Source organism: Anas acuta, chromosome 7, assembly GCF_963932015.1.
Source record: "Anas acuta chromosome 7, bAnaAcu1.1, whole genome shotgun sequence".
NCBI lineage: Eukaryota > Metazoa > Chordata > Aves > Anseriformes > Anatidae > Anas > Anas acuta.
This window is the reverse complement of record NC_088985.1, coordinates 11596949-11624363: the sequence shown is the minus strand read 5'-3', so window position 1 is coordinate 11624363 and position 27415 is coordinate 11596949. Positions and strand designations below refer to the sequence as shown.

At 40.9% G+C, this 27415-nt stretch overlaps 1 protein-coding gene and 1 long non-coding RNA gene across 8 annotated transcripts in view; both read left to right on the top strand.

Annotated features, from left to right (window-relative positions):
* The window catches only part of LOC137859226 (uncharacterized), a 159297-nt gene extending 139018 nt beyond the window's left edge, over window positions 1-20279 (top strand). For all 5 annotated transcript variants that reach the window (XR_011098197.1, XR_011098199.1, XR_011098198.1 and 2 more), the window contains 2 exons: window positions 15673-15856; window positions 17363-20279. This is a non-coding gene — a long non-coding RNA (uncharacterized lncRNA). The remainder of the gene's footprint in view (window positions 1-15672; window positions 15857-17362) is intronic.
* Window positions 20280-20970: 691 nt separating this feature from the next.
* NRG3 (neuregulin 3) overlaps window positions 20971-27415 on the top strand; it is a 396301-nt gene continuing 389856 nt past the window's right edge. The window contains exon 1 of one of the 3 annotated variants that reach the window (XM_068688036.1): window positions 20971-22792. In XM_068688036.1, the coding sequence (XP_068544137.1) occupies window positions 22072-22792 (721 nt within the window). In that variant the 5' untranslated portion in view covers window positions 20971-22071. The remainder of the gene's footprint in view (window positions 22793-27415) is intronic. The other 2 variants (XM_068688037.1, XM_068688035.1) reach the window with 2 other exon arrangements.

The window sequence follows — 27415 nt, the reverse complement described above, 5'->3', positions numbered from 1 at the left end:
CAGAATACAAGAATGTGTTTTGATGCTTTCAAAGTATTCTTCCCACTCTGACGTGGGATTTCAGAATACTTCTCTCAAGCATTAGCTTTGCAATGGGAGGTCCAGATCATATGGCACAAAAGTAAAAGTAAAGTGAATGACAAGGAAGGAGGCGATGTAGGCACACGTGAAAGCCTTGTGAATGCTGGAAGTTTTTTTCTTCATTTAAGTCTTTATCAATAGGGTATGTATTGGAGAGGTGTCTGCCTGGACAAGACGTTTAGTTGTCCATGTCCTGTGGTTCAGCTGATTTCCAATGAGAATAATGTATATCCTATCTTCCATGCATTTTGTATTTAAACTTCTATTTGAACTATAATCTTCAGGGAAGATTATAAAATGTCTTTTACTGTGCAAATGAAGAATGCATTAGCACACGTTAGTACCATAAAATAAATAATATATATTTTAGTCAGCACCATGATACCTGATAAAACTTTCTCTGAAATCCCCAGTGACTTCTCTTCAACTGAAATTCAGTCTTGTTCTTTCCCTTGGCTGTCTAGGATCTTTTAGTAGTTTCTTCCAGTCATTGAATTTTATCACGAGTCTATATAGCATTTATTTCTAATGCTGCTGGAAGTATACGATTAACTAAGAACCTCTGCTGTCATTTAAAAATTGTTTTTAATGTCATGCTGGTGAAGCAAAGCCTGAAAACTGGAGCTTTAGCATAGTAGGTCAAAAGCCAGGGTAAAGCTAATCTTTACTGCATGTTTGCACAGGGACCCTTAAGCCTCTGGGGCCTGTAATGACACCAGGGGTCTCCCCAGTGCCACCTACATGACCTGATCTCTCCCCTGTGTCCCCACAGTCTCTGACATCTCCCCCTTCTTGTCACTGCAGTTCTGTGCAGCTTATCTAATACTATCTGAGGGGTGATTTTTCAGTCGCTGACATTTTAAAGGCAAGGCGAGTATACATGTGAAAACAAGACAGATATTCAGGGAGGCAGCAGGCGGCCTAACAGGGGAGTACCCTGAGGAAATGAGGACAAGAAGTGAAAAAGGCAGAACTGTGGACATGTGTCTTCACTGTGCCATGGAGGTGGTGTGAGCACTAGAAGGCCTCACAGGACTCAGCACGGCAGTGTGCGGGCACCCATTTAAAGCAGTGGCCAGTCTGGAAGGATTACAGCAGCAATGCGCACGTGTGTGCAGTTTCTGAATACAGGAGAAGGCAGCTTTGAACGGCTTGTCCAGAGACTTGTCAGTCATTATCAACAAATGTGCTACAGATCCGCAGTTTCAAGGGATGTTCACATTGTAGGAATACTTTTTCTCCTTTACACATGAGCAGAGAGGTGGTAAAAGCCACATGTCAGAGAAGCTGATAAGGGCAGCTGGAGGTGACTGAACCTGTATGACTGTAAGCCCCATGTTGCTGGCAAAATGAGTACTCATTTGATCAACTCTTGACTAGGAGATTTTCAGGGCTTTCTCAAAAATTTTAATCTTTCCCTGGGGAACTGTTTGAGTGTATATAGATTCATAATAAACAGGAACTCCTGAATCATAGAGTGATGGAAATGTATCTGCTGATGGTTCTAGATTTTAATGCAAGTTAAACAGCCATCTATACATAGGTATGCAATGAGTGTGTATGCAAAACCTACTACCTTGGGAGTATAATCCATAATTAGAGCTCCTATAAAAGAAATATCCACCCATAAACTAATGAATTATATTTGCCCTAAGTATGTGTGCATCTAGAAATGTATACCATGTAAAAACATGAAGTGGGCCTCTATCATTTATTCCATAATTAACTCTTTTGGCTTTACTGAGATGAATTAAACTCTGTTTCTGGGGAGCATTCGAAGTGTGGCCATGGCTACATAAAAGAGCCAACTAAATTGGGTAAGTTCCATTGTTATCTGACATTTTGCACCCTGACCACCCACGCTCTCCAGCCTTGCCTGGCTGCTGTTTCCCTTTCTCTATTCCCCATTGGTTAGGAAAGCATGAAAATCAGCCTTCAAGAAGCAGTTCTGAATATGATTTGAATTTCTGTGCTTTATCAGTTTAGAAACTACTGTCAAAGACTTCTTACTCTGAAGTATGAAACTTTTAAGAGAAAAGGAATTCACATTTTCATCTTCTTAAACATTAAATGCTTCAGTAAACATTGACTAGCTTGTGGTGGCTTCTTACTGTTGTTAAGGTTAAAAAACAGCAGCCCTTCAACTAGTCCATGGTATATTTCCTGTGGAAAAGTGGCACTTTCCTTACTAGTGTCAATAGGCTTCCCAAGAAGCAGCTGTTCCTTCCCATGACCCCTCCTTGACTGATTCTCTCCTTAAGCTTTTTTTTTTTTTTTTTTTTTTTTAAAAAAAAAAATAGGAATAATTCCCAAGATCTGCATCCTGTTTACCAGAAATTTAAAGCCATACCAAGTCCATTATTTTTCCATAAGAGGCTCCAAAGGCTCCAACACTTGCTAGATCTTTTAGATCTGTTTTTCTGTTCTTCATAGAACTGTGATGGTAATGTTTTTTTGATGAGGAAAGTCTTAGTGAAGAGTTGTTCCCAATGGTTTTTTTAGTCTTTTAAAGCCTGTGACAAGGGGCTACTGCTTCCCTTATTTATATTCGCAAGCTATTCCTTGATCAGATTGTTGCAGGGGTGCATGTACATTCATCCTTCCAGAAAGTTTTGTGCAGCACCTCAGTGATGTGTCTGTATGGGACATCAAAGGAAGACCAGAGCTGAGAATTGTAAATATGTGCTATTCCAGAGAACTGTAGCCAAATCCTTGCCTTTCTTAGTTTTAAAACCTGCATCCTTCCAGGCTTTTCAAATTCCTATTTAAATAAGATATTTTTGCTATTTTTTAAGTTCAGATATGCAATCTGTCAAAAATAATGAAACCTCTCAGTACTAAGAGAAACATTACAGTCATATTTTGTGATAAAGGTAAATGTTTTTGGTCCTGCTTCAAATTCTTCATTAAATCAGGGGATTTTGCTGTTGGAAATAGTCATTTTACCCTGAAAACATTGCACGTTCCCTCTGAAAACTGCAAATATATGGAAATTCATACCTGTGCTCTGGAGGTAGAATTTCACAATTCCTACAATATCTCTGCTCTCTCTGACAGAACTGGCATTGTTTCCCTCTGGAGCAATTACACGCGTGCCCAGGAAACTATAAGTTTTCACAGAGATATCCTTTCACAGGAATACTTTGAGTGCTAGTCAAATGATGCATTAATGTGATGCCAAATATCAGAATATAATACTACATTCATTCCTGTTAAAGGAAAAATATATATATTTTAAATGATCGTACTTAATTGATAAATGTTTATTACTGCATGTGTCTTCTCTAAATACATTGGGTGACACTGCATCTCAACTGTGTTTTAGCTAAAAATATGGCTTTAGATCTAATATTCCATCTATGTTATTTTAAGATAATTCAGCTGCAGAATGCAAACTCATTTGTTTTGCTGACTCCTTGTATCTTTGTACTGAGAAACATCAAAGAGAGTGGCAAGCAATTTTGTCGGTATATGAGAGAAATATTCTTAGATAACATCCTAATCTGGAAATTGTTTTTGTTGAACAAGGGAAAAAAAATAAGAGCTGGAAAAAAACTAATGAATAAAAAATTGGCTTCTGGAGATACAATTCAATATTTCTCTGTAAGATTTCACCCAGAATTTCATTTTGGGTAGAGGAGAGCAATTCCATTTTAAGGAAGCTTTCAAAAAGTTGGTTTCTTTCCAATAAGAAGCAAATGCTCAAATCTTAACATTTACTGCTGGGCCCATTTAGACTTGTAGGACAAGCCTGTTGGGTAGACTGTACTAGATCCGAGAAACAAACAGGCCGGAAATTCCAGACTCCCCAAATACCTCTGTGGCTGCAGGTGAGGGAGTTCAGAGCAGCTGGCTTTAAGAAGCAAGGGAAAGCCTGCTGCCTGCCACTGCACCTGATATGAGTTCTGCTCAGCTGATCCTGAGAGTGTTTGCTGTTGGCTCAAATGGTCATGGGTTTCAGCTGGTACGAACTGTTATAAATATCTTCCTCAGATTTGTAGATTTCTGTGTGAATATGAGTACCCCAATGTGTTTTACCCTGATTCTTCCTTCATTTGAATTTTCAGTTCATCTCAGAAAACAAATACCTGTGTTTACTGTAATCTGCTAAGGATTTAGGTATGTTTTGTCTGAGGTGCTTTATTCATTCTTTTCACCACACATACAATTACAGTATATTTTGGAAGCATTGGTTATAAAACTTATGAAAAACTGCTTTTAAAACTTTTAGAATTGTAAAAAATCTGTTTCAATGGGAAAAAAAAAAAAGGTTCAGAATGTTCTGGGATCTTAAATGGATTCAGAAAAGACTGTTCTTTAGGGATTCTCATTTCTGTTGAGTGCAAATTTCCTGGTAGATGCTAGTACTGCATGTGTATACTTGGCAGGAATTAGTATTTATAGTAATTTCTAAAGGAAGGTGCCATGTGTGATAAGGCAATTTGTATTTGTAGAAAGCTATCTGGTTATGTATATATGTGTGATCGTATTCTGTAGGACACAAACTCTAACAGGATAAATTTTCCTTAATTCCTCTATTATTGATTATCCTTTCTAAGAATCATACGTGTTCCCTATTCTGAATTTGCATTTCCCTTTAAAAACTTCCAGTGTAGCTTTAGGATGCTAAAACTTTATTAAGCTCTATCATTTTTTCAAGCTCTTTTCTCTTTGCATGATATGCCAATACCTAATTACCGTTACTACTCGGATGTACTTCAAGCTGTGGGCTTTTATTTTTTTTTCTTTTTCCATACAGCAGGTGAAAACACCCACGCTGTATAAAAACTCTCTTGCTTTCTTCTACATTTAAACAATAATCATGTCATCAAAGCAGAAGCATGTCATCAAAGCAGAAGTGACTAGAAGCATGTTTAAGGATGGATCCTGCCCTGCTGAAATTACATTGAAATTATGTACACTATCTTATATCTCATTATTCTGAAACAGAAATTTATATAGGGATTTAGGCTATTGCTGTCCTTTCTATGATAAAACAATAATAGCATTTATGAGGTTTCCAAACTCCGAGCTAAGACTTACTATAATCCTGAGAAGAGTTACAGCAAGTGTAGAGGAAAAGAGAAAACCCCACTTCATGAGCCTAAGTTTTCTATAAAACTGGGAAAGAAATGTGTCTAAGAATCTTACAAAATACATTAGTGCCCTTCACTGACTGCAGTAATGCTATCCTGACTCACACTAATGTTGGTGACTGGCGAATGGCCTCTGTCTTACAAAAGCTTCTAATACTGTTTCAGTAAATAATTGTTTAAGATATAGAAAAGCCTGAAGGTCTGGCCATGAAAGACAACTGACTGTGGGAAGGTGTATGTGTAAAACAGTTTCACTTCAGGGCTTCGTGACCTGTACTAAGAAAATCAAAAAGGACCAGTGAAGAATTTTGCTCTTTCTGTTATGCGCCTGGGTCTTGGAGACATGAAGGGTTTTCACATAGGAAACGTAAGCTAGCAGAGAGCTGAGCTTTAAACTGACATTTGCAGTGTTTCTGCCAGTGGGCTAAGTCCCATAATAGGCACCAAGCCATGGGTTTGTTTGTGTGTCAGCCCTGGCCATGTGAATGAGGTTGCCTGGAAAGGAAGAATTGCAAAGTAAAAGCTCAGAAGTGATGGAGCCAGGGCAACTGCAGGGCACTGCTAGTCCTGGAGCACCCTGAGACAGCACACAGAGAGACAGAAGAATTTTATTTGGCGTCATATATTGGAAACTTACACTTCATTGAAGAGTCAAACAGGGAAGCCCCATTAGTCGCTGCCGAGTGCGTAGTCACATACAATGACACATTCATGAACCCAAATGTTGTGTGTTCCCTCTGTATTTTGGTCTGTGACCCTGGCCAAATCTCTGACAACTGGAGGGAGTGTTAATAGGCTGAACAGACCATAGCATTGCTCTGCCCCCAGCTCACTTGTGGGCCAGTTGCATTGGAGTGGCAGTGGTGGATAGGGGCTTCATGAGCTGTTGCCTCCCTGCACTGGGGCCTTGCCCTGGCTGCTGTGGGAGTATTGAGGTTCTGCTTTGGTGTATCTGATGATGGGTAACAAGGTTTTCCAGATTATTAAAAGAGCATTTAACTTGGATGCTGTGATTATTATTACAAGGCAAAATTCTACTTTTCTGAGGGGATAAAAGGTTGCAAGTAGAATTTTGTGTTGCCCTACACCAGGCACAATTAGGTCACTTTTAAGATTGTTCTGACAAACATGTCGGCTTAGTGTGTTGAAACAATGCTGTCACAAATGGTTTAAGAATAAATGGATGGTGTTGGCTAAAATCTAGACAGCTTGGATACAGCTGTTCAGGATGATATGGATCTATGTGCTTGTGGTTGTATAATGGATGTGTAAATTATGCAATGTCCCACAGTGGCAGAATGTACATCGATACTTTTACATTTATGCATTGTTTTAAACTATAGTTTACAGCCTGTTGGGATGATATGCTAACATTTTAAGTACAGCGACCTCATACAGCAAGGTAATTAGGTAAATTAAGCACATAAGCTTGAGTTTAATTTTAAACCTGGGACCAATTACAATGAAATCAAAAAAACTGTTTCCATGTTAAATTCTAGTCACTGCCCAGCCCTGGAAGTTCTGTACAAACAGCACTGCAGAAACATTGCATGTGTCTGTGGAGGAGTTTTCTGATGTGAAGCCCATCACAGCTCCTTAAATCATATTCACTAGGACAGACTTTTCCATGTCCCACCAGTTCCCAAGACGATTTTGCAGGTTAGTGAGAAAAGCATCTAATCTATGCTTTCCAAACTTTTGTTGGAATGTAGAAAAAAGAGTTTATACAGTCGTATTATTTGGCTGCTTTGTTACCAAATAAACATCTGCTGTTTATTGCCCTTATTAGAGATTTTTCAGTATGAGTAAAGATAAAATTAAATAATAATAATAATAAGCATTATTAACGATAAAGTTAGCAACACAGTGCCAAATGAAAACTGTAAGAAATTAGGAAACTCAAATGAAATCTGTCACCAACTTCTCGTCCTGCCTTTTTTTTTTCTTTTCCTATTTTATATACATATATATATATATATATGTATTTAATGGTATTAGTGCTATTAGTCTACTGTGGGAGCTGAGAGGTCAATTCGACATCTCTGAGACAGTTCCTGTCTTTCAGAGTATTCTTGTATCACTAGATTTTCTTCCTTTTGTTTTTGTTTTCTGCTGAATGCTAGTCCCCTGCAAATAGTTAAAACAGTCCTCTGCTAGCTTAGGGGATCTTGGTTTGCTGTAACTGTAGGCTGCAGTGCTTGGCTTCCATGTGGACAACAATAGTGAACCTGTGAGCTTTGGTAAGGATGATCCCTCTGAATCCTGATTACTTTACATATTTACTTTTCTTTAAAGAAAAAGTCAGTTGAACCAAATTTGTAAACCAAAGAAGTACTATTTTACAAGTTATTTATCATACAAGTTATTCTCATCCTCAGCATGCTGCAGTTTCAGTTCTCTTTTGTTTTATTAGCATTGCTTAGAGTATTTATCAACAATACTGCTTTTAGGGTTAGTACATCATAAAAACACTGCAGAAATATTGATTTAACTCCGTGCCCACTGAAGGCTGAGATATGGTTGACTAGATATTACAGTTCCAACACCAACATTTTTGTAAGAAAGAAACACCATTTTATATACAAGATGGTGAGAGAATGTTACAATATATGTATTTTTAAATCCATTACCCATACAAAAAGATGCCAGCTCCATAGACTTACTTCTGCCTTTCCTTAAAACACACTATGCATCATGTAATGTTATCGTAAACCCAAGTTTTCCAGCAGTTGTTCAGATACCAAAATGCTAACTGTGCAGGCTCACTGGCCTTGAGCTGGACATGTGATATGAGTGGATGATATGAGCCCCAAGTAGCAGCTGTGTGGTGAAATAGAGCCCTTCTCTCAGAGAGGTTTGGCTGTTGGAAAGCATTCACGCTGCTTTTCAGCAGCATCTCACTTAAAGCTAGAGTCTTTTACTACTGGCAGGAATTATGAAATAAAATTATGAATTATGAATAAAGCTCTGGATATAATTTCTGCAGTCTACAAACTAGAAAATATTTGAGGCCAAAGAAACTCGTTTACAGACTACAAGAAATTCCAAAGAGGTGGAAGAGAGAACCCGACTCCTATTGTCTCACTCACTCAGACATAGCTGCCCATGCCTGACCTAATTCATTATCATCTCATCACTGACATAACAACAGAATATAGTTTTTATTAAAAGCTAGAAATTTGAACTTTAGAGGAGAGAAAATAAAAATGCATAACCCTAAGATTCCACAACTAGCTAAATTTGCTTTCTGTTCATCTAGGAAAAATCATACCATGTAATTTAGCTTTAGAAGAAAAATAAATAAATAAAAGACACTTGGATTCAAATGTCACTCAGAACTCAGCTAATTTCTGCTATGATACTACATATCTGTGAAATCCATCTGTAAGTAGAATCTAATTAACAGTTTAAAAGTACAATTTAAAAATTGTACATGGAGTGGCCTTTTTTTTTTTCTATGGCCAACTTTAATTTGATCATAAATAACATGTTTAAATACTTCATTCTAAATGTACAACCTTAGAGAGTTGTTCTGTCCTCCAGATATTTATATTTGTACTTAGCTCTGTGACAGAATATGTTAGGGAAAAAAAAAAATGTGGGGAATATAGAAACATATATAGAAACATCTTTATATGTGATTCAGTTATTTCAGTGCTTTCATGTGCACCTTTCCAGTCACTCAACATCCATTTGATGAATTCCTTAAAGCTAACCAAATAAAAAATAAGCTATATTAATATATTGGAGAAAGGTTTTAGGTCTCTACATATTCATTCTTTGGGAACTAATTAAAATTGATTTTGCTGCTCTTGGTTTTTAATGTCATCTCACATTGTGACTGCTTTTTCCTATGATTATTTCATAGTTCTGAATCAGGAATCACAGAACTGGTGCCTAGTAGGTTTGACACTCATAATTTTTTTGGTCATAAATATTTAGCTTTTCTGAGTGAGCTTAGCTCGATTTATCTACATTGAAAAAAATGCTTTGGTGTAGGCGTCACTCAATTTGATCTAATAAGTTGTGTGGTGTGCTGTCCTAACAATCCACTAAGCTGTAATCACTATTTGTATGCAGAGAATTGCAATTAGAGTAATTTTCTTTGCTGGTGATTCTGAACTTGAAAGAAAAACAAATTAGAATAAAAATGCAAACCCTTTATGCCCCAGTATATTATACATTAGTTGAACATGAAAATTGACCTTCATAAATTTGGAAGAAAGAAGGGAATGTACTCCCTCCTGCTCTCAGCTTGAATCTTTCTTTCTTTCTATTTATTGATTTATTTTTTGAAATAATGTTTTATTATCTAACTATCTTTCTGTTTGGTTTTGATTTTTAGCCACTTTGGCCATGGATGTATCCTCTTAACATTTCTCAAGATTCTCTGAAAGATGAGGATTTTACATTACATTTAAAACTAAGCAATCAAAGTCCCTTGTTCCTTTCTAAAAATGGTGAGGATGGCCTCCTGTGAGCTAACAAGTAATTCACAATGTGTATGGATGTCGAAGTGGGGCTCATAGAGTAACTCTGACTTTTATCTGATTTGCTTGACTACATGGCAAACTTCACAGAACTAATAAAAATAATCTCTTAAATTCAATAGATCAGTAAGAACCAGTTGACTCTGAGTTCTATTTACTTGTTTTGTTTTGATTAGTGTTTGATTTTTTGTTTTGTTTTGTTTTGAAAGGAGCCAGTGGCAAGTAGCACAGCTCACTTTCAAAGGTAACTGCTAAACCAAGATCCTACCGTAATAATGACTATGACAGCACAAAAGAAATATATTTCGTTAAATTGTGATTTTCCTTATCTTTATGCTTATAATGAAGAAAATAACATCTAATTAAACATCAGTTTGCTTCAGTAGATAAAGGAATGGAAACTTGTGGAGAAGGAAACCTCTCTTCCACCACTGCAACTGCTCTGGGTAGAGCATGTCTGTTGACTCTTTGGGGCATAGCTTCCAGCCCATCCTGAGCAAGGTAGCAGGGAGTAGGGATCCTCACTGTTTATATGATTTACTCTTCATATATTTGAAATTAATAGATACAGGTAGTTGCTGAAGAATGAGCAGCACAACCCTAAAAGAAAAGCCTTGCCTCTTGGAGGAACATTGCTGCACCACTGTGGTCTTGTGACAAGGAATATGATTGCTTTCTTTCCACAAGACAGCAAATAGCATCATGATATAGGTGGCAATGACTTCATATGATGTGCAGTACAAGCCTCTCTTACTATCACTCTTTTGGTCTAGTGCATTGTGCTTCAGATGTTACTTAACTAACATGTGCTGAAAATTTGCTGCCTGCTCCTACAGCCATGTAATCTCAACAGCTTCCCTTTTAACCTTGACTCAGTTCTCAGCTGCTCTGTGAAGATTGAAAGTGAAATCATGTTCCTACTGAAATACCGTGTGCTCTGCTATTGACCACAGCTGGGACTGGATTCCACCCTATGGTGCTGTCAAGTTTTTGACATTCATATGCCATCCTCACTTCTTGAATCTTACAATCACTAGTAAAATGGAGCAATGTTTAAAAAGAAGGAATATGTTTTTACATTTGCATAACTTTAATGATTGAACTGATTGAGCTTAACATCTCCTTCAAAGTTCCCACTTTGGCTAGAATTGCTAGCATTCAAATTGCAAATACATATCTCAAAAGGAACATATTTGTAGAAAGTTTCATGTGATAGGAAATGGAAATGGATAGGAAACTTAAGATGAAAAATGTTTTTCATCTTAGCAGTATTTTTTATCTCACTTGTGTATGTAAGCAATGTGCTGAGGAGGAAGTCAGATTGTGTGTATGTTATTAGCTGTATATACGGATTTGCCTGCTCGATTTTTTTTTCTTTTTTTCCTAATTCAATCAAAAGAAGCTTTTAGGATGAACAAGTAGGAGATGAAGCAAGGACCAGGCAAGAAACCATGTTGTACATTACCTCATAAGAATTAATGGTGAGACCATTATTGGAGAAGTAATTAAAATTATATCACTGCTTTATCAAAAATATAATTAATCATTAAAAGCTTCCTCATGTTAGAATAGAAAGGCAGCTCAGTATTTAAGGGTGGTTTGTTCAAAACCAGTGAATGAAGACAATGACTCTGAAGGACTAATGGTTATATAGCTTTTTTGTTCTTTACATACATGGAAAGTATCCACACAAAGGAAAGCTGGTGAGGGGTCTGGAGAACAAGTCCTGCAAGGAGCAGCTGAGGAAGCTGGGTTTGTTCAGCCTGGAGAAAAGGAGGCTCAGGGGCAACCTTATCGCTCTTTATAAGTACATTAAAGAAGGCTGCAGAGAGGTGGGGGTTGGTCTGTTCTCCCACGTGACTGGTGACAGGACAAGGGGGAATGGGCTAAAGTTGCACCAGGGGTGTTTTAGGTTGAATATTAAGAAGAACTTCTTTACTGAGAGGGTTGTGAGGCATTGGAATGGGCTGCCTAGGGAAGTGGTGGAGTCACCATCCCTGGAAGTCTTTAAAAGATGTTTAGATGTAGAACTTAGTGATATGGTTTAGTGGAGGACTTGTTAGTGTTAGGTCAGAGATTGGACTCGATGATCTTGAGGTCTCTTCCAACCTAGACAGTTATGTGATTCTGTGAAAGTATGTATACTTTACTATGTACACTTTCAAATTTATATGCAGTATATTCATTTTTTTAGGAGCAATTTTTATTTAAAAAGCTGTTTGTCACAAGCTTCTAGAGGAAAGTTTCTTCTAGGTGCCAGGACAGCTTGGCCTGTTGCACAGCAGGGCTGAGAAGGAGAGGCTAAATTTGAGGACTCGGAACAGTGGAATTGAGGGCATATTATCAAAAGTGTAGAGGTAATGATTGGTAAATTGATATTTCCCTGCCTTCTGAGGGAGGGCAGTGAAATCTGCAGTAAAGATTCTTCTTTATTCTTGGTGTGAACGCAATAATATAAGGTAAATTTTATACCATGCATTGTTTTTGCCTCTTCTGCATGCTGAAATAACACATACTACAGCACTCTCAATACAGAGGAGCTTTATATATGTTGTCCAAATAAACATTGAAAAAGAAGATTTAAAGCACTCAGGTTTGAAAATTGTTTTGTTGCATTATGAATGTTATTATTTTCTGTTTCATTCTTAATGTAAAGAAAAATAAAGTGAAAGAATGGCAGTAGAAGCTTATGAAGAGACCTTGGAGACGTTTGTGATCCCCTGGTCACAGGTTTGAATGATCAGAGAGTTAGAGCAACAAATTGTGAAGTCTTCATTTTTGGTCTTTTAGTTTTGAATATAGATCTAACTTTCTGCTGAGCTTGATTCCCTGTTTATAGACAGATGGGCTGGAGAGGTTTCCCCTTAAAATACATTCAGTTTCCCAAAAGACATGAGGGGAAGTTTAGATGTCTGTAGAACAAATAAATAAGTGAGCAGTGTGTGAACTCTAGCCACTTAAAATCTTCATTTTGCACAGACAGGAGATACACAAATTCCAGTCCTGCTTGTGATTGGGAGCTTACAAGATTTTGTCCTTGTAAAAAAATATTTTCAAGCTTTCTTGTTTTGGGATTCCTCCATGCATCCTTAGAGTCCTCCACACATCCCAGCTAATGGCAAGAGACTCACTTCAATTTCTGTTTGCCAGAACAGCCTGGTGGGTCATGGATGCATCACTGGGCCTTAAAAATATGATTCAATAAAGTGGTTTGTGTTGTATTGCTTTTAAAACTAGGAAGATTTACACATGTGAATTTGTATTCAAAACTGAGCTGTGTGACTTTTGTATAATATCTGATGGATGGATGCTTTTATATGTAGTGTGCCAAAATCATAGAAGCTTGTTCCACGGCCAGAATATGTACTGTTCTGTTTATTCTGTGTCTTTAACATCTTCCTCCTCATAAATGTAGCTACACACACACATCTATATTTATATACATAAGTACATAATTCTGTATATATTTCTGAAAGCTTTGCCACTTTCCCTTTAGATCCGTTAGTGACATAAAAAAACAAACACACAATTTTGTATGGGAAGAGAGAGTTTGTAATAAAAAAGGGCTTGTGTGACTGAAAGCTTGTTTACTTTGGCCAACTATCTCAGCTGGGCTGGTAAAAACAAACAAACACATGAAAAACAAGTCCCAACAAACCTGATATCTCTTGTTGATTGTGCTTACTGTTATTAAAACATCAGAGTATGCAAGTGATATTGTTATGGGTATAATATTGTTTATTAAATATTAAATCCATGATTATTGAACTGTAGAGAACTGCTATGAAGAGTGCTGTGTGCTGTGCATTGATGTATTCATAGTACACACAGGCACAGGCATACAGTATTATGATTCAGAATTACTAACTGGGATTTTAGACTAACTAGTGCATCTCTAGTTTTCCATTGGACAAATAAATATTGACAATTACAATGTTAGTAAGTGGAAACAGAATTGCATGTTGATACCTAAGTAGTTTAAAGTTGAATCATAGTGTTTGATTTTTTTTTTAATGTCTTCTATTTTTTAGACTCTGAGATTGAAAGTTGAGTTAAGCTTTGGTAATTCTATTGCTTTCAAAATCCTAAAGTTTTCAGACAACATTTTTTCTTTTTCTTTTTCTTTTCTTTTCATTTTTTTAATCACAGTTTTTAGTACAATTGATTCTGTATATAAAAGTAGCAGGCAGGTATTTATCAATTAACATTCTATCTCTTGTTCCCTTTGAAATATTTATTCAGCAGCTGTTTTGCTCCCGGCATTGTTTTACTTCTTATTGTCTTTCCCTAGTGTTTCTCCATTTGCAGTTAAATTGAAATACATGACAGCGATAGAAACAGGATTCTCATATGCTTTGCTTTCCGTAACTCTATACTGTTTCAGACTTGGTGCAGAAACGTTCCTCATATTTACAGAGGGGTACTGAGAAACAGTGCATCCTGACTCCTGTGTTTAAAATAAATAAATAAATATTTTCTACATTCTTGAAATGTAGAGGTGAAGTGCTTGGAAAATGTGAATGATTTCATGGATGTCTCAAAGCTTTAAAGATGAAAGATTCTTTTTTTATTATTATTTTATTTTTTCTTCCTCCCTGATTAAGCTATGAGAATGAGATCCTGTGGGCTTTTTCCACTTCAAAGGGTCATTCAAATATAACTCTAAGGATGAGTGCCACAAAACTATTTCCATGAAGTTTGATAGAGTTCCTTTTGTGTTACGTGGAAGGTAACTGTTTCCCTTCATTTCATCTAACTTTTGCTCTGCTGGACTTTCCAGGAGCTGGTAAAGAGTTAATCATTAAGTCAAGGAACCTCCTAAGTAGCAGGAATCTCACATCCAAAATCATATTAATAACACTCATTACTTTTAATGTAATTCTTCCAGGAAATTGCCTACATATTTGATATAAATCAGTTCATATCAGGAATGAAAACAGTTTAAAAGACACATAAGGGGGTGGAAATCTGGCCACCATAGGATGGATCTTGGTCTGGACCATTTTGGATCAGCTCCAGTCAGTGATGGGAGAGTCAGCTGATTACAGCAGGGAAAGAATGGGTCAGTGTTATTCAGCATTACTACCTTTGAACAATTCAGGGTTAAAGACATGAACTTCCAAACTTGTCACAAAAGGATTTGAATGGCAATGTCTGAATTTGACATTTCAAATACAAGAAATACTGTTCTACAAAAGCCCAAACAAAAAGCTCCTAATAGAGCTATGAAAAACACTATTATAGGGCCTTAAAAATGAAATGGAGGAAACCTCTCAATACTTACAACAACAAAGAAGTAAGAAAACATTGTTCTGAATATAAGGAAACTGATAGAAGAATTTACCAAGTCTTCAAAACAAACATACCTGAAATGGTTCACTCAGTCTTGTCACCTGGTCTGTAGTACAATAAAATATTCTGGTAAAAATAAGTTTATGGATGAATGTTAACAGTATAGAAGGAAATAATAAGTCCAAGTTCATTTCTGTAGGATCTACAAAAAGTAAATTAATAAGTTAATTGCTGATAGCAACGTTTCTCCTGTCTCTGTTTTCCATGTGTTAAAATGAGCAGCAATGTTTGGCTTAATCTCTCATTTATTTGGTCATTATTGGAAGAAAAAACACTTCTTTGTGATATAATTTAATTGCTGAGACTGATAAGGAAGTTTTAATCTACCTCTAGTCCTATCAAATTTGGACTTCACCAGAGCATTCAAATTTATTTTAAGTTCTTCTTTTCCATCACTATTTCATAACTGCCTCTAATACAGATTTATATATACAAATGTATTAGTCACTAATTGTAGTTTTAGAGAAGGTAACAATTTAGAACTTCTTTTGAAGTCATGTGGAGGTGCACTGTGTGACCTGTGATGTTCCCCTCAAAAATTTGCCATTTGTAAAGAGCATTCGTGCCTCTCTGGTGGCAAGGTCAGAAATAGCCGAGATGCCTCAAACACTTCTTGAATTTGACAGTCTCTGTTACTTTGTGTTCATTTCCAGAAGAAACCCAGAAGGAATATTTTGGATACTTCAGACCTGTTACCTGGAATTTCCAGGGCTGTGCCTGAGCAGCAGAGTTGCTCCTGGAGCATTGGTCACCTGGAGGCTGCTGGCACACATCTTTGTCCCTCACTAGGGCCATCAGGGAGAGGAGGACCCAGACAACTGCCCATCTTTCTCTCAGGTACACTTTATCACTAACCATCTTCACCCCTTTGGTAGCATATGGAGAACACCAGAGAAACAGTATGTTCTTCATCACTTCTCTGCAAAGACTACAGATGCTACGGTGGATGGTGGAACTAAAGGTATTTAAATCTTATTCATGATTCCTTGAGGCAGAGTGGTAGAAGTGTGAACATTTCCAGGATGTACCTAGTCTTGTCATGTAAAAAAAAAAATATATATATATATATATGCCCAGATCATTTATCCAGCAACAACTGGCAGTAGAGTTCTTTGCATAGGATTGAAGTCCCTATTGAATGGGACAGTGGACAGTTTTGTAAACAAAACAGGAAAGGTGCCAAGGTCTGAAATGTATATTCCCATTCTGCCTGATTAATTTGGATAGAGTGTATTAATTGGGATGGGAAAAGTGTGGGTTTCCCGGGGAGGAGAAAAAAAAAAAAGGCAGTGATTCATAAGAGTAAGTAATTTTAACTTGCTTGTCTGTTGATGACTGATTGCTTCCTAGGCTTTCTCACTTGCTGGTGTCATCATTTTGTCCAAAATCTTGGAAAGGTTTGAATTTTGATTTAGGGCCTAGTCCAAGATAGATTGCAGTATACTGAAAGATTTCTGCTGACTTCATTGTGCTTTGGATCAAGCCCCTTTGATGGCATTTTGAACATTTGCTTTCAAATCTTTCTTCATTTGGCATCTTCAATTTATGTTCCTGATAAAAATCTCATGGGTTACAATGGCTTGAAGAGGAATATATGCATTTCTGTTGTGTTCCAGTGGCTTCAGTATATCACAAGGGCATTGTTAAGAATAGCCACAATATATCTCAGTTGAAATCATTATTAAGTGTGTGCTTAAGGGACTGATACAATACCACTAAAATCAGAATTAAAAAACTACTTTGATTTCACTCTTGCCAGACAGAATTTTTCCCATTGAAATCCTTAGAATTTATGGTCAGCAGAGAATATTGAGAATTTGTCTTGATAAGATGTGACTCAGGCTTTTAGGATTGCAGTTATTTAGTAATAAATTCCTGAAAGGAAAATATTTGGTTTACTAATATTTCCTGATTGAAACATATTTTTGCAAGATTTTTTTTTTTCCTAATGTTATGGCGTCTCAATTAATCACTATGAACCATGCCAAGAGAGACTTTGAATTGCACATATTCATTGATGTAGATTCAAGTGTAATCCTAAATATTTAGTGGCAGCTCTGGCACTTGCAAATGGCCTATGTGTGATCTGAAAAAGTTGAGGACACGCTGACTGTTGATGAGCAATAAGCATACTTGCACCATTTGATAGGATAGGTGCATTTTATCCAATTAATTTAGCCATGGGGTTGTTATTCAGAGTTTATATTGCAGTGAAAGAGAACAGACTTTTCTTCTTATTCTGAAATTAACTGTCACTCATCTTGCACCTGTGTGAGACTGGCATAATGCTAACTGGCAGCTTACTAACGTCTCAAATTGGTGCTGTGCCTTTGAACTCCGCAGTGGATTTTTCACTTGTTGCGACTTGTGCTGTTTCTCCACCACTACCAGAGGCACTGATGACATCCTGCATAAAAATACAAGGTGGGATACTTTGGGCTGTATGCTATGCATCAGTATATAGATCAAGTCTCTTTACAACATGTTTGTTGAATAAAACTTAGTCTGTTTGTCTTGCCTAATAGCGATTTTAACAATCATAGCAGGAAAGAGTACTTCAGTTCTGTGTGCTGATTAATGGGATTGGTGGAAACCTACTTGTATGTTTCATATGAAAGAAAGAGTAGAAATACACCTCAGACAAAAAGGAAGGTTCTCCCTGACTGTTAACCAACCATGAGGGGCACATATGCTGTAGCTGAGTTGAGGATGAAAGCTAAGAAGAAAGATGAAGTAAGAATATTCAAATGCCCTAGTTTGAGAAAGTACCCCGGGAGTGTAACACCTACTGATAGAACCAGCCACAATTCCAACATCTTTTGTTTGTGAAATTCTGGTTTGGTTGCCACATTCAATTGCCCAACTATCAGAATAAAGCAAATGAGGTGAGCACAGGAGGAACACAGAATTCGGAGGGAATGTTTGTGTTGTCAGCAGCCAATCGCACCCTAAGGCAAAGTAACTGTAGAGGTTTTGTTGCCCACAGCTTCAGATAATATTTATATGAATTAATGATGAATGTCTTCAAATATTTTGTGAAGTTGGAGTGGAAAGACAGGATTCTAACTGTGTGTGTATGTGGGATTTGAATATAAGCATCTCAAATGCTTGCTGTTTGGGAGCTAAAAAAGACGTAGTTCCAAAAGGGTCTTATTTTCCGTTTAGAATTTTTGTTTCTTTTGTTGTCTATTCTGAGGATAGTTATCCTGAGATCTTTAGGACTGCTTCCATGTTGATAGTTAAAGCAAATCTAACTCCTTTAACTTGTTTATTACATTTTGCTATATGAAGATGATGTCACTGGTTCTGCTGTATGGAGGCAGATGTGAAGCCATCAGGAAGACAACCCTTGTCACAGAACTGCTGGCTGCATATCTACTACACAGTCAAAACTTAAACTGCCTGTGACAAACAAAACAATATATTCATAAACAGTATATCGATCTTGTGTATCACATCAGTCCTTAAGAAAATACCACTTCTGACTTCACCATGGATAAATTATTTAATTCCATCTGAGTTACGGATGTTCTCAAGGGGATACTGAGTGTTTCTTAGCATTTTATGAAGAAAAATAAATTGTATGTTGTTTTCTGATCATGACAAATATATTTCCAGAAGAGTAAAGAAGTTGGGCTATGATACAGAATGAGTAGGAAGAAATGCAAGTGAAATTTACAAAATACCTACGTAAATTAGAATTAATGCACTGAACAGATTCAGTTTAACAAGAGTGGGCTGATTTGGAAAACTGATTATGATTTTAATATTAATTCTTGAGGACAGAGAAGTAATCTAGAATAATTTGGAGTCTGTGGTTTTGAATACATAGTACCATCTTAACTGGTGGCTAAATTATTACAGAACAAGTTTTCCATGCATCACCTGCACTCAGCTGTCTGTCAAGGTTGCATGATGTATTTCTGTAACACTTCAGAATAGATGTTAAAGAGCTTATATATTTTTTTTCTTTATTTTTTAACTGAAGGATACCCTATTTGAAATACATTTGCCTTTACTATGGGGTTAAGGGGAAGCTACTTTGAGCTTGCTGTGTCAAGGCACATAGACATTTAATATTTTTAGACCAAAGAACTTTCTTAAAAGAGGAAAGCAGTCACTATCTGGGGGATATCTGTTTTTAAGTAATCCGGTTAATGAAGGCATAGTGAAAGCATTCCCCAGACAATTTAAATAACTGTTACTGTTTGTCAACCCCAATGGTAAGAATAGGAAATTGTAAGAAAGAAGTCTGAAAAATCTTTACTCATAATACAGGAAGTCTTTCAATATTAAACGATGCAATGGCTATACTTGAGTCATCTTAATGGTATCATATCCTGATGCCTTTCCGTTAGAACCATTACAAGTTTTAGGAGCTGACAGCTTGAAAATCTTACTGAAGGGAAGAAATGCAGCTGAGGCAGATGAAATACTGAAAGACTTCAGGACTTGGTCATCCTCACTTAAAAGGACTTAAAAGCTCTCTCTCTTGTGAGTGCTGTAAAATGCTTTTCTTGTGTTATGTTCTCCCAAGATGCGTGTACAAATTGTTTGAGAATGCATACAAAGAACAATTCATACAGAGTTTGAAGAACAGCAGTATGGTTGCAAAAGAGGCAAAAGCTAATGGGCATTTGTACAGGCAATGCAATACCTAGAGCAGGACAACAGTTTGCATAGCTTGTGAGGAAGGTGAGGGCTGTGCAGGACAGGCACTCATGACTGTAAGCACCTAGTTCTACATTTCCATGAGGAATGCTGGATTCCAAAAAAAAAAAAAAAAAAAATATATATATATATATATATGACAAAGCTTCTATGGATTTCTAAGACATCCTTATCTTGCTCATTTTCTTGCTTTACTGGGCGTCTGCTTAAATAGTGAAGAGTTCTCCTGTGGTTGTCTCTCAATGCCTTCTCCCAATCCTTTTCCTCTTTGTCAAAGGGTTAGAAATTTGGATATTGATATTTTCCAATGCAAAAGTGTTTTTCATAAGAAAGGGTTTAAAGAGCACACTTACCCGATAAGCCATTTCCTCAGATTTCCTGATAGCTGTGAGCACAGGCCTGTCCTAGCAAAGCTGCCAGGCTCCAGTCAGATTGCTCACCATGACAATAATCTCAGTGTCTACTTAATGCACCTTTCATATTATTAATGCTATTAACATTCCTTCTGAACAGAAATTCAATATTTTGTTTTTAACATTTGTGTATATACAGAACAAATATATTTCACATTTTGCTGTTTTCTGCTCAATTATTCTGCCTCAATATTTACATGCCTCTACGTGAACGGCTAAGGAAATCATACCTAAGTGTCATTACCACGACACCGATGAATTCAGGGAAAAAAAAAAGGGGGGGGGGGGGGGCGGGTTCAAAACATCTATGCATATATAATTTTATAGGTCAGTTTCTAAAATGAGGAAAATGGCAATAAAGCCACCCTTTGGTGCACCGCCGTTAACCCTTCAGTGACCACCCCAGCCGACGAAGTGTTTTGCCCAGTACGGGAGTAGAAAGGGGGCGGTGGTGCCTTCAGAGCTGCTGTGGGCAGGTGGGAGAGCGGTTTGGGTCCCAAAACTTGTCTGGCTGCAGGCTCGGGATGCGGCGGTGCCGGCAGTGCCCCCGGCTGCTCGGGGGGACCGTCCTTTTGTTGCAGGTGCCTGCTGCCGGTTTCCGTTTTCCCGTAGGGAAATCCCTTTCTGAAACAACAGCAAGCGCTGCTTAGTGCTGGTTATCAGGTAGCATCAGCGTCAGGAAGCAGCTCCTCGTCCCGAGCACTGGTCGTTCGCTAGGAATCCTCTCCGGAGGTGTCTCCACCTCCCTCCACACATGCCTTTTTGGACATGCAGCGGCAGCCTATGGGATTACTGCCCCAGGATGGGTTCAGGCGCACCCCTTCCCCCACCCCCCCACACACACCCCATTTTTTTTTTTCTTTTCCTTCTTTTCCTTCCTTTTCTAAGCTCCGTTTGCCGTAGCATCCACCCTCCCGAGGGGTTTGCCTGGATCATTTATTTATCTTGTGCGCATTAAGAAACCACCATTAGGCTTTGGTGGGAGGCGCCTTACTTTCTGCGCGCTAGCCTGCCTCCCTTGCGCCGCGCTAGGAATGCACAATTGAACAGGAGCTGCAAGCTTGGCAGGAGCTGCCTTGTGCGTGCCTATTCGGTGGCCGGATCCGTATTTCTGTCTCCTGGGCCACGGGCGTCCCCCGCTGCAGGGTGTCCTTTCCATCCCCTGGATTTTACGTTCTTTTGTATTTTTCGCTCGGGAAACCTCGGCGGAGTTTCGATGCCGGGCCGGACTTGAGCGCGGAGGAGCGGCGGGGAGCGGAGCCGCACCGTGCCGAGCCGAGCCGAGCCTCCTGCCCCGGGCCCCGCCCGCGGATCGGCCTCCCTGGCCCGGCGCCGGCCGCGGGTTGGCCGCGGGGCCGCGGAGTGGCGGCTGCGCCTCCCCGCCGCCTCCCCGCCGCGCAGCCGGGGGATGCTGGAGCCGCCGCCGCCGCTGCCGCCGCTGCGCTGCGGCCGGGCATAGGCGGGAGGCGAGCGGGCGGGGGAGGGAGCGGAGGAGAGGAAGACGGCGAGGAGAGAGCCCCCGGCCCCGAGGGGCGAGGAGAAGGAGGAGAGGCGAGAAGGGGCGCGGATGTGAAGGAATGTGCCTGCCCGCCGCCGGGACCGCCAGCTTGGGGTGACAGCCGGCATTGCCGAGGGAGGAGGCTGGATCTCGCGACCCACCGCACGGAGGGGGAAAAAATAAAATAAAATAAAGAAGAAGAGAGGAGAGAAGGAAAGACCTGGGAGCGGAGGCAGAAGAAGGAGAGGCGAGGAGCCGGGCGCCCGGCGGATGGCGCGTCCGTCCCGCTGACTCCGCGGCCGCGGGAGGCTGCGCGGGGCGCTGCGGGGCTCGCCATGCCGGGCTGCCGGCGGCACTGAGTGGGGCGCTCCCTCCGCTCCCCTCCGCGCCCCTCCGCCCACCTCCGCCGCATGCCGCCGGCAGCCGCGGCGCGCTGATGCCCCGGGGCCGCGCTGCGGACGGCCCCTAGGATGAGCGAGGGGGCTGCCGGCGCCGCGGCGCCCGGGGCGGCAGAGGCGGCGGCGGCGGGGGGCCCGGGCGGGGATGGGGCCGGGGGGCCGCCGCGGGAGCTGCGCTGCAGCGACTGCATCGTCTGGAACCGGCAGCAGACGTGGCTGTGCGTCGTGCCCCTCTTCATCGGCTTCATCGGGCTGGGGCTCAGCCTCATGCTGCTCAAGTGGATCGTGGTGGGCTCCGTCAAGGAGTACGTCCCCACCGAGCTGATGGACGCCAAGGGCGTGGGGCAGGACCCCTTCTTCCTCTCTAAGCCCACCGCCCCCCCCCGCGGCGCGGAGACCACCGCCGCCGCCACGCCGCGGCCGCCCAGCCGCGTCAGCCCCCGCCTCACCACCATGAGCCGGGCCCCCCCGCGGCCCCCCGGCACCCGCGGCCCGGCTCGGGGCGCCCCGAGGCCCACGGCGGCCCGGCACCCCGCCGCACCCCACACCGCGCCCCCGACCAGCGGCCCTCCCGGCCCCGGTCCTGGTCCTGGTCCTGGTCCCGGCCCCGGCCGCGGTGCCCGGCCGCCGCCCGCCGCCCCCAGCAGCCCGCCGCTGCCCGCCTGGCCCACTGCGGCACACGCTACCTCCTCCTACAAGATCTACGTCCACGACTCGGCGCCGTCCTGGACTCTGTCTCCCTTTCAGGAGTCTACTACCACCACGCCGGAGGCCAGCACGACCCCCAAAACCCGTAAGTACAGCCAGCCGGCCCCTGCCCTCGGGGCCAACCCACGGGGGGCCGCCAACTTTGCGCCCCTTCTCTCCCTTCCCCTCAGAGTCCACCCGGCAGGTTCCCCACTCGCATGGTGGGTGTCGAGGTGGAGCGGCCATTTGAGGTGCCCCATCTCGGTGCGGTTTGCGGGGAAGCCTCCCCCGCCGGGTCTGTTCTGAGGACGGTACCCGGGAGATGCGGGGAGCACGGGGGGGCTGCCGGGCGGCGGCTCCCGGTAAGGGGCAGGGAGCTCCTCGGGAGCTGGGGCTGGCGGGGAGGGAGTTTTCTACTGCTTTCCGCACGGTCGCCTCCCTAGGAAAAGCAAGCTTTTGGCCCAGGAAGGATGCTCGCTCCCTCCGTGCATCCCAGTGGCCGGCTGCTGGAAGGGGCCCCCACTAGCTCCTCCGGAGGGGGGCACCGGGGCAGCCCCGAACACGCAGAGGCTCCTGTCCGTACCGTGTCGTCTGCAGCCTCAGCCCGTAGCTGACTATTCCTTTTAAGCAGAGGAGGGGGCTAGCTCCCCGATTGATGTCTGGTGCCTGACACTGCAAGGCGCAAAGCGAAGGATTCAGGTTAAATCTGAGAATTCGTTTGGGTTGGGCACATCAACTTCCCGCTTCTCATAAAGGTTATCTAGGACGAATGCAATCCATGCCGAAAGAACTTGTGTGTGGTGCTGTTTAGTAAAATGCTCAATTACACTGTATTATAGTCTTCTGCGCTTTCTTGGATGCAGCATAGGAAATGAGGAGCCTGTGTCCTCCATTAACTCTTAGTCGTTTCTGCTAGGATCATCAATTCAATTGAACGCTACCTTCTGGATTGCTTTTACTGCCGATGGCTCCCCTTTTGCATGTTAATGTATGTTTTTTTCCACTGGAGGATTCTGTCAGCTAGTCCTTTAAACTTTACTTTGTCTGTTAAATCTATTTGCTGATGAACCCCGGGACAGAGAGTATATGCACGGTGAACTGATCTTGTGAATTGACAAAATAGGAAGAACAGCAAATTGGACGTGTATGTGTGGGTGGGTGTGCAGGTGGCGGATGGCTGGGAATGATTATGAATAAAACTACCACTAAATCAGAACAGCAAACAAGGCAGTAACTTGCTTCCCCAGTGTCTGCTACGGCAATTGAGAAGGAGCCATCCCTTACAGGTGTGTCTGAGCCAGTTTGCTCTGTAGCTGCAGCCCAGGGAAGTTGGGTGCTACCAGCAGGAAAATCTCTCGTGGCTCTGAGCTCTAGCTGTTCTACACTAGGTATACGGAGCTGCACAGAACCCTCTTTTGAAACACATGCAAAGGGAGCGTAATTTTCAGCCCGTGTCTCTGCTCACAAGCTTTATGTGAAGCAGGTATCTTACATGGTGTTGCCAACTGCAGTAACATGTGTGCATCTGAAATGCTGCTGGGGCTTGCCGGGTGGGATCTGTCAGGGTCTAAATGCTCCCTTGCGATCTCTTCCTTTCTCCCCTTTGTATCTTTTTGGGTATGTAAGAGAAATCCACTGCAATTTCCACCCCTCTATGCTGTCTCTTTACAAGGTATAGAAGGCAATAAAATCCTGGTTAATAAATAATGGTTGGCTGGCAGGACTCTCTTCCACACAAGGCACACAAAGAAAGGAAAAAAGCCCATGATCTTGAAATGTTCCTGGCAGTTACGCAGTCTTGTAACTATTATTTGTTTTAGGGAGACTGCTAATACCTTTTACAGCAGGGTGTTTCCCCTCATTAAGTACAGCTGGGTTATAGGATGAAATGCAAGAAGTGCAAATCCAGCAGAAATTGACCCTGTTTGGGCACATTGATAGCAGAGATTATCATTAATGGAAGATTAAATAGATTACATAAAACAGGATTTGAATTTGTAGGGCATGTGGAAATTTTTGTAAAGCCTACAGCTGTACTTTGCTGGTACACATAAGCATCTCTGAGGATACGTGTAGAATTCTCTGAGGCTGCAGTATCCACTGGAGGGGAGAGGGAGAAGAAATGTAGCCTTTCTGCCAGCAACTGCTGACATGGTGTGACCCTACAGCAGATATCTGCATCTGCCTCTTAACTTTGATTGTGGTGACTAACAGCTCTTAGGAAGAAAGGAAATTATTTTAAAAACAAACGCATCCTCGTTTTTCCAGGGCTAGCTGCATGATCCTTCTGTGCCCGTTGCTCCAGCTGCTATTGAAATGAAAGTCATGGATCCTGTTGTATCGTGTGAATACAAATCTGACATGACAAATCTGATGCCCCAGCTTTCAAAACAGAGCACAGCCTTGTGTGATCCTCTGGCTTGGCAAGGCACATATGTAGGCAGGGGTTGTAGGTTATTTAGCCTTTCACAGCTTTTAAGAAAAGAAGCAGCTGTCATTGTTTATATTGCTTCATGTTGCAGTTTATTTGATTGTATTAACACATAAAAATGGGCTCAAAATGTGGCTTAGGAAAATGGGAGGCAAATCAGGAGTTCTGTCTTCAGAAAGCCGGATGATTGCCCACCTGAAGTAGATGTTGGTAAAGCCTTTTCTCCGTGTGTGTATTCATCTGAGGAGATGTTGTGAAATCTCTCACTTTTTTGTGGGTGTGCATAATGACAATAATTCTTGGTTGTGTTTCACTCAAAGTCAAGCTATCTGTTAGCTGTTTTGCAAGTTCTTGATGAAGATCCTTCAGGTTCTGACTAAGCAAAAGCCACTTACTCATCAGATCTCGCTCCGTGCCTTGTGCCTGCATGTGTTTCTCATGATCACACACAGACTGTGGCTTTTCAGCACCAGCCTCTCTACCCAGCATTCAATATGACAATCAATCATTGATTTGGAAGGACAACCCGGCTTGTAGATTGGAAGAATCAGCCAACTGACTGGAACACACCAACGAGGTTTTATTTTTATCAAGCCATTGCTTTCATTTCTAAAGAGTCATGCCCTGATTTTTCCAATATGCATTTTTCATGGTGTTCTGGGCTCTTCAGTAATGTTATTATCTTTAAATTGAGATAGCGTACTTATAAGAATTCCGGTGTGAATTCAGCTATGAAATAGCACCGTGGTTTCTGTTGTGTTCATATGACCAAAGGCTAATGCAGAGAACTGAGGTCAGGCAGGTGGGGCTCAACTAATGCACAGTAACCAGGGAAAGAGATGTTACAGAGCTCTTAATCAATACATCTGGTGAAGTCCAATTGTGACCTTCCTTTTGAGTCCGGGCTGCTGCCTGGGTATACTTTGATTTCCTGCTAAAGATTTTCTGGTCCAGTCATTTATCCTAGTCATATCTCTGTCTGTTTGTTATGCACGGCATGGGTTCAAGTAACGAGCATCTGGCAGCTGAACTGCTACCAGCGCTGACATTTTGGTAAAAGCTGTTTGTTTTATTTTGCACTGACTCAAATATCTTTTTCACATTAAGGATGACACTTAGATGGAACTGCGGGGTTTTCACCAACTGGAGGGTGTAGTGGGAGGTGCCAAGCCGTAGTAAAACCAGACCTACTCTTCCCAGAGCTCCGAAGCGTTCTGCCAACAAGTGACATGTCTCTGCAAACGCTTTGCGTTCTGATCGTGAGCTGTCATTGGAATCGAGGAGAGCACACGTGACTGTAAAGCACGTGCCTCTAACATTGACTAAGACTAATATGTCAGTTATTTATCAATCTGTGATGCATCAAAAGCTGTGGAACCAAAAAAAATATTGAACAACTGGGAATTCTAAAAGCATTTGCTTCTCGTCCTCGTTCCCACTTGCTTTCTATTCACATTACCATGAGTCAACGTACCACAGACATGATTAGGTTTGTGTTTCCCATCTTAAATACTTGTCAGCAGTACTGCCAAGATAAAAAATAATAAATAGAGAATTGTAGTCATACCAATGAAGTGGAAGTAATTGTAATTTTATTTTATTTTTCTTCTCTTATGGCTATAACTTGCTTCATCTGTTCAATTAAGGGGAATGATATTGGGCTTAATTTCATTTTCCATTTATAATGCCCTTTATAGTTAGGAACTAGCACAATTATCACTAAGTTTGTAAGGAAGTGGAATGTTTAAGTAAAAGTTACACTCACAGAAGCATGGATTGGTTCAGTTCGGATGTATTTCCCTTTTGCTGAAATATCTGTTGGAATAGCGTGACCTAGGAGAGCTTTTACAGCACTGGTATGATAAGAGGAAGGAATATGGCTGATATTACTCCATGGTGCCTTTTAAGCCTGAAGAAAAATCTTTTGGGGGCTGTAAGGATTCTCATTACATTGATTTAAGCTGTGATCACTGGTAAAAGCAAAGCCTTGCATTTTATTTGGCATATTTTTTTAGCATCTATACAAGAACATTATGTGATATATTATATGTTGACAACAGAATACCATTATTAAATTAAACTATTGATTCATTGCAAAGTATTATGCTAAAGTAATGTCAGTGGTTTGTCTAAACCCACAGAAAATGGAAATTAAAAATTAAAGCAGAAGACTTGTCTCTATCTACAGTATTGTGTCTAGTGTTGCAGTACATTTATCAACTGACTCATTGCTTCGAAACCTCCTGCAAAGCCCAGCAAATGCAAGGATTGGTATGGATTTGGCTCCGACTTTATCTT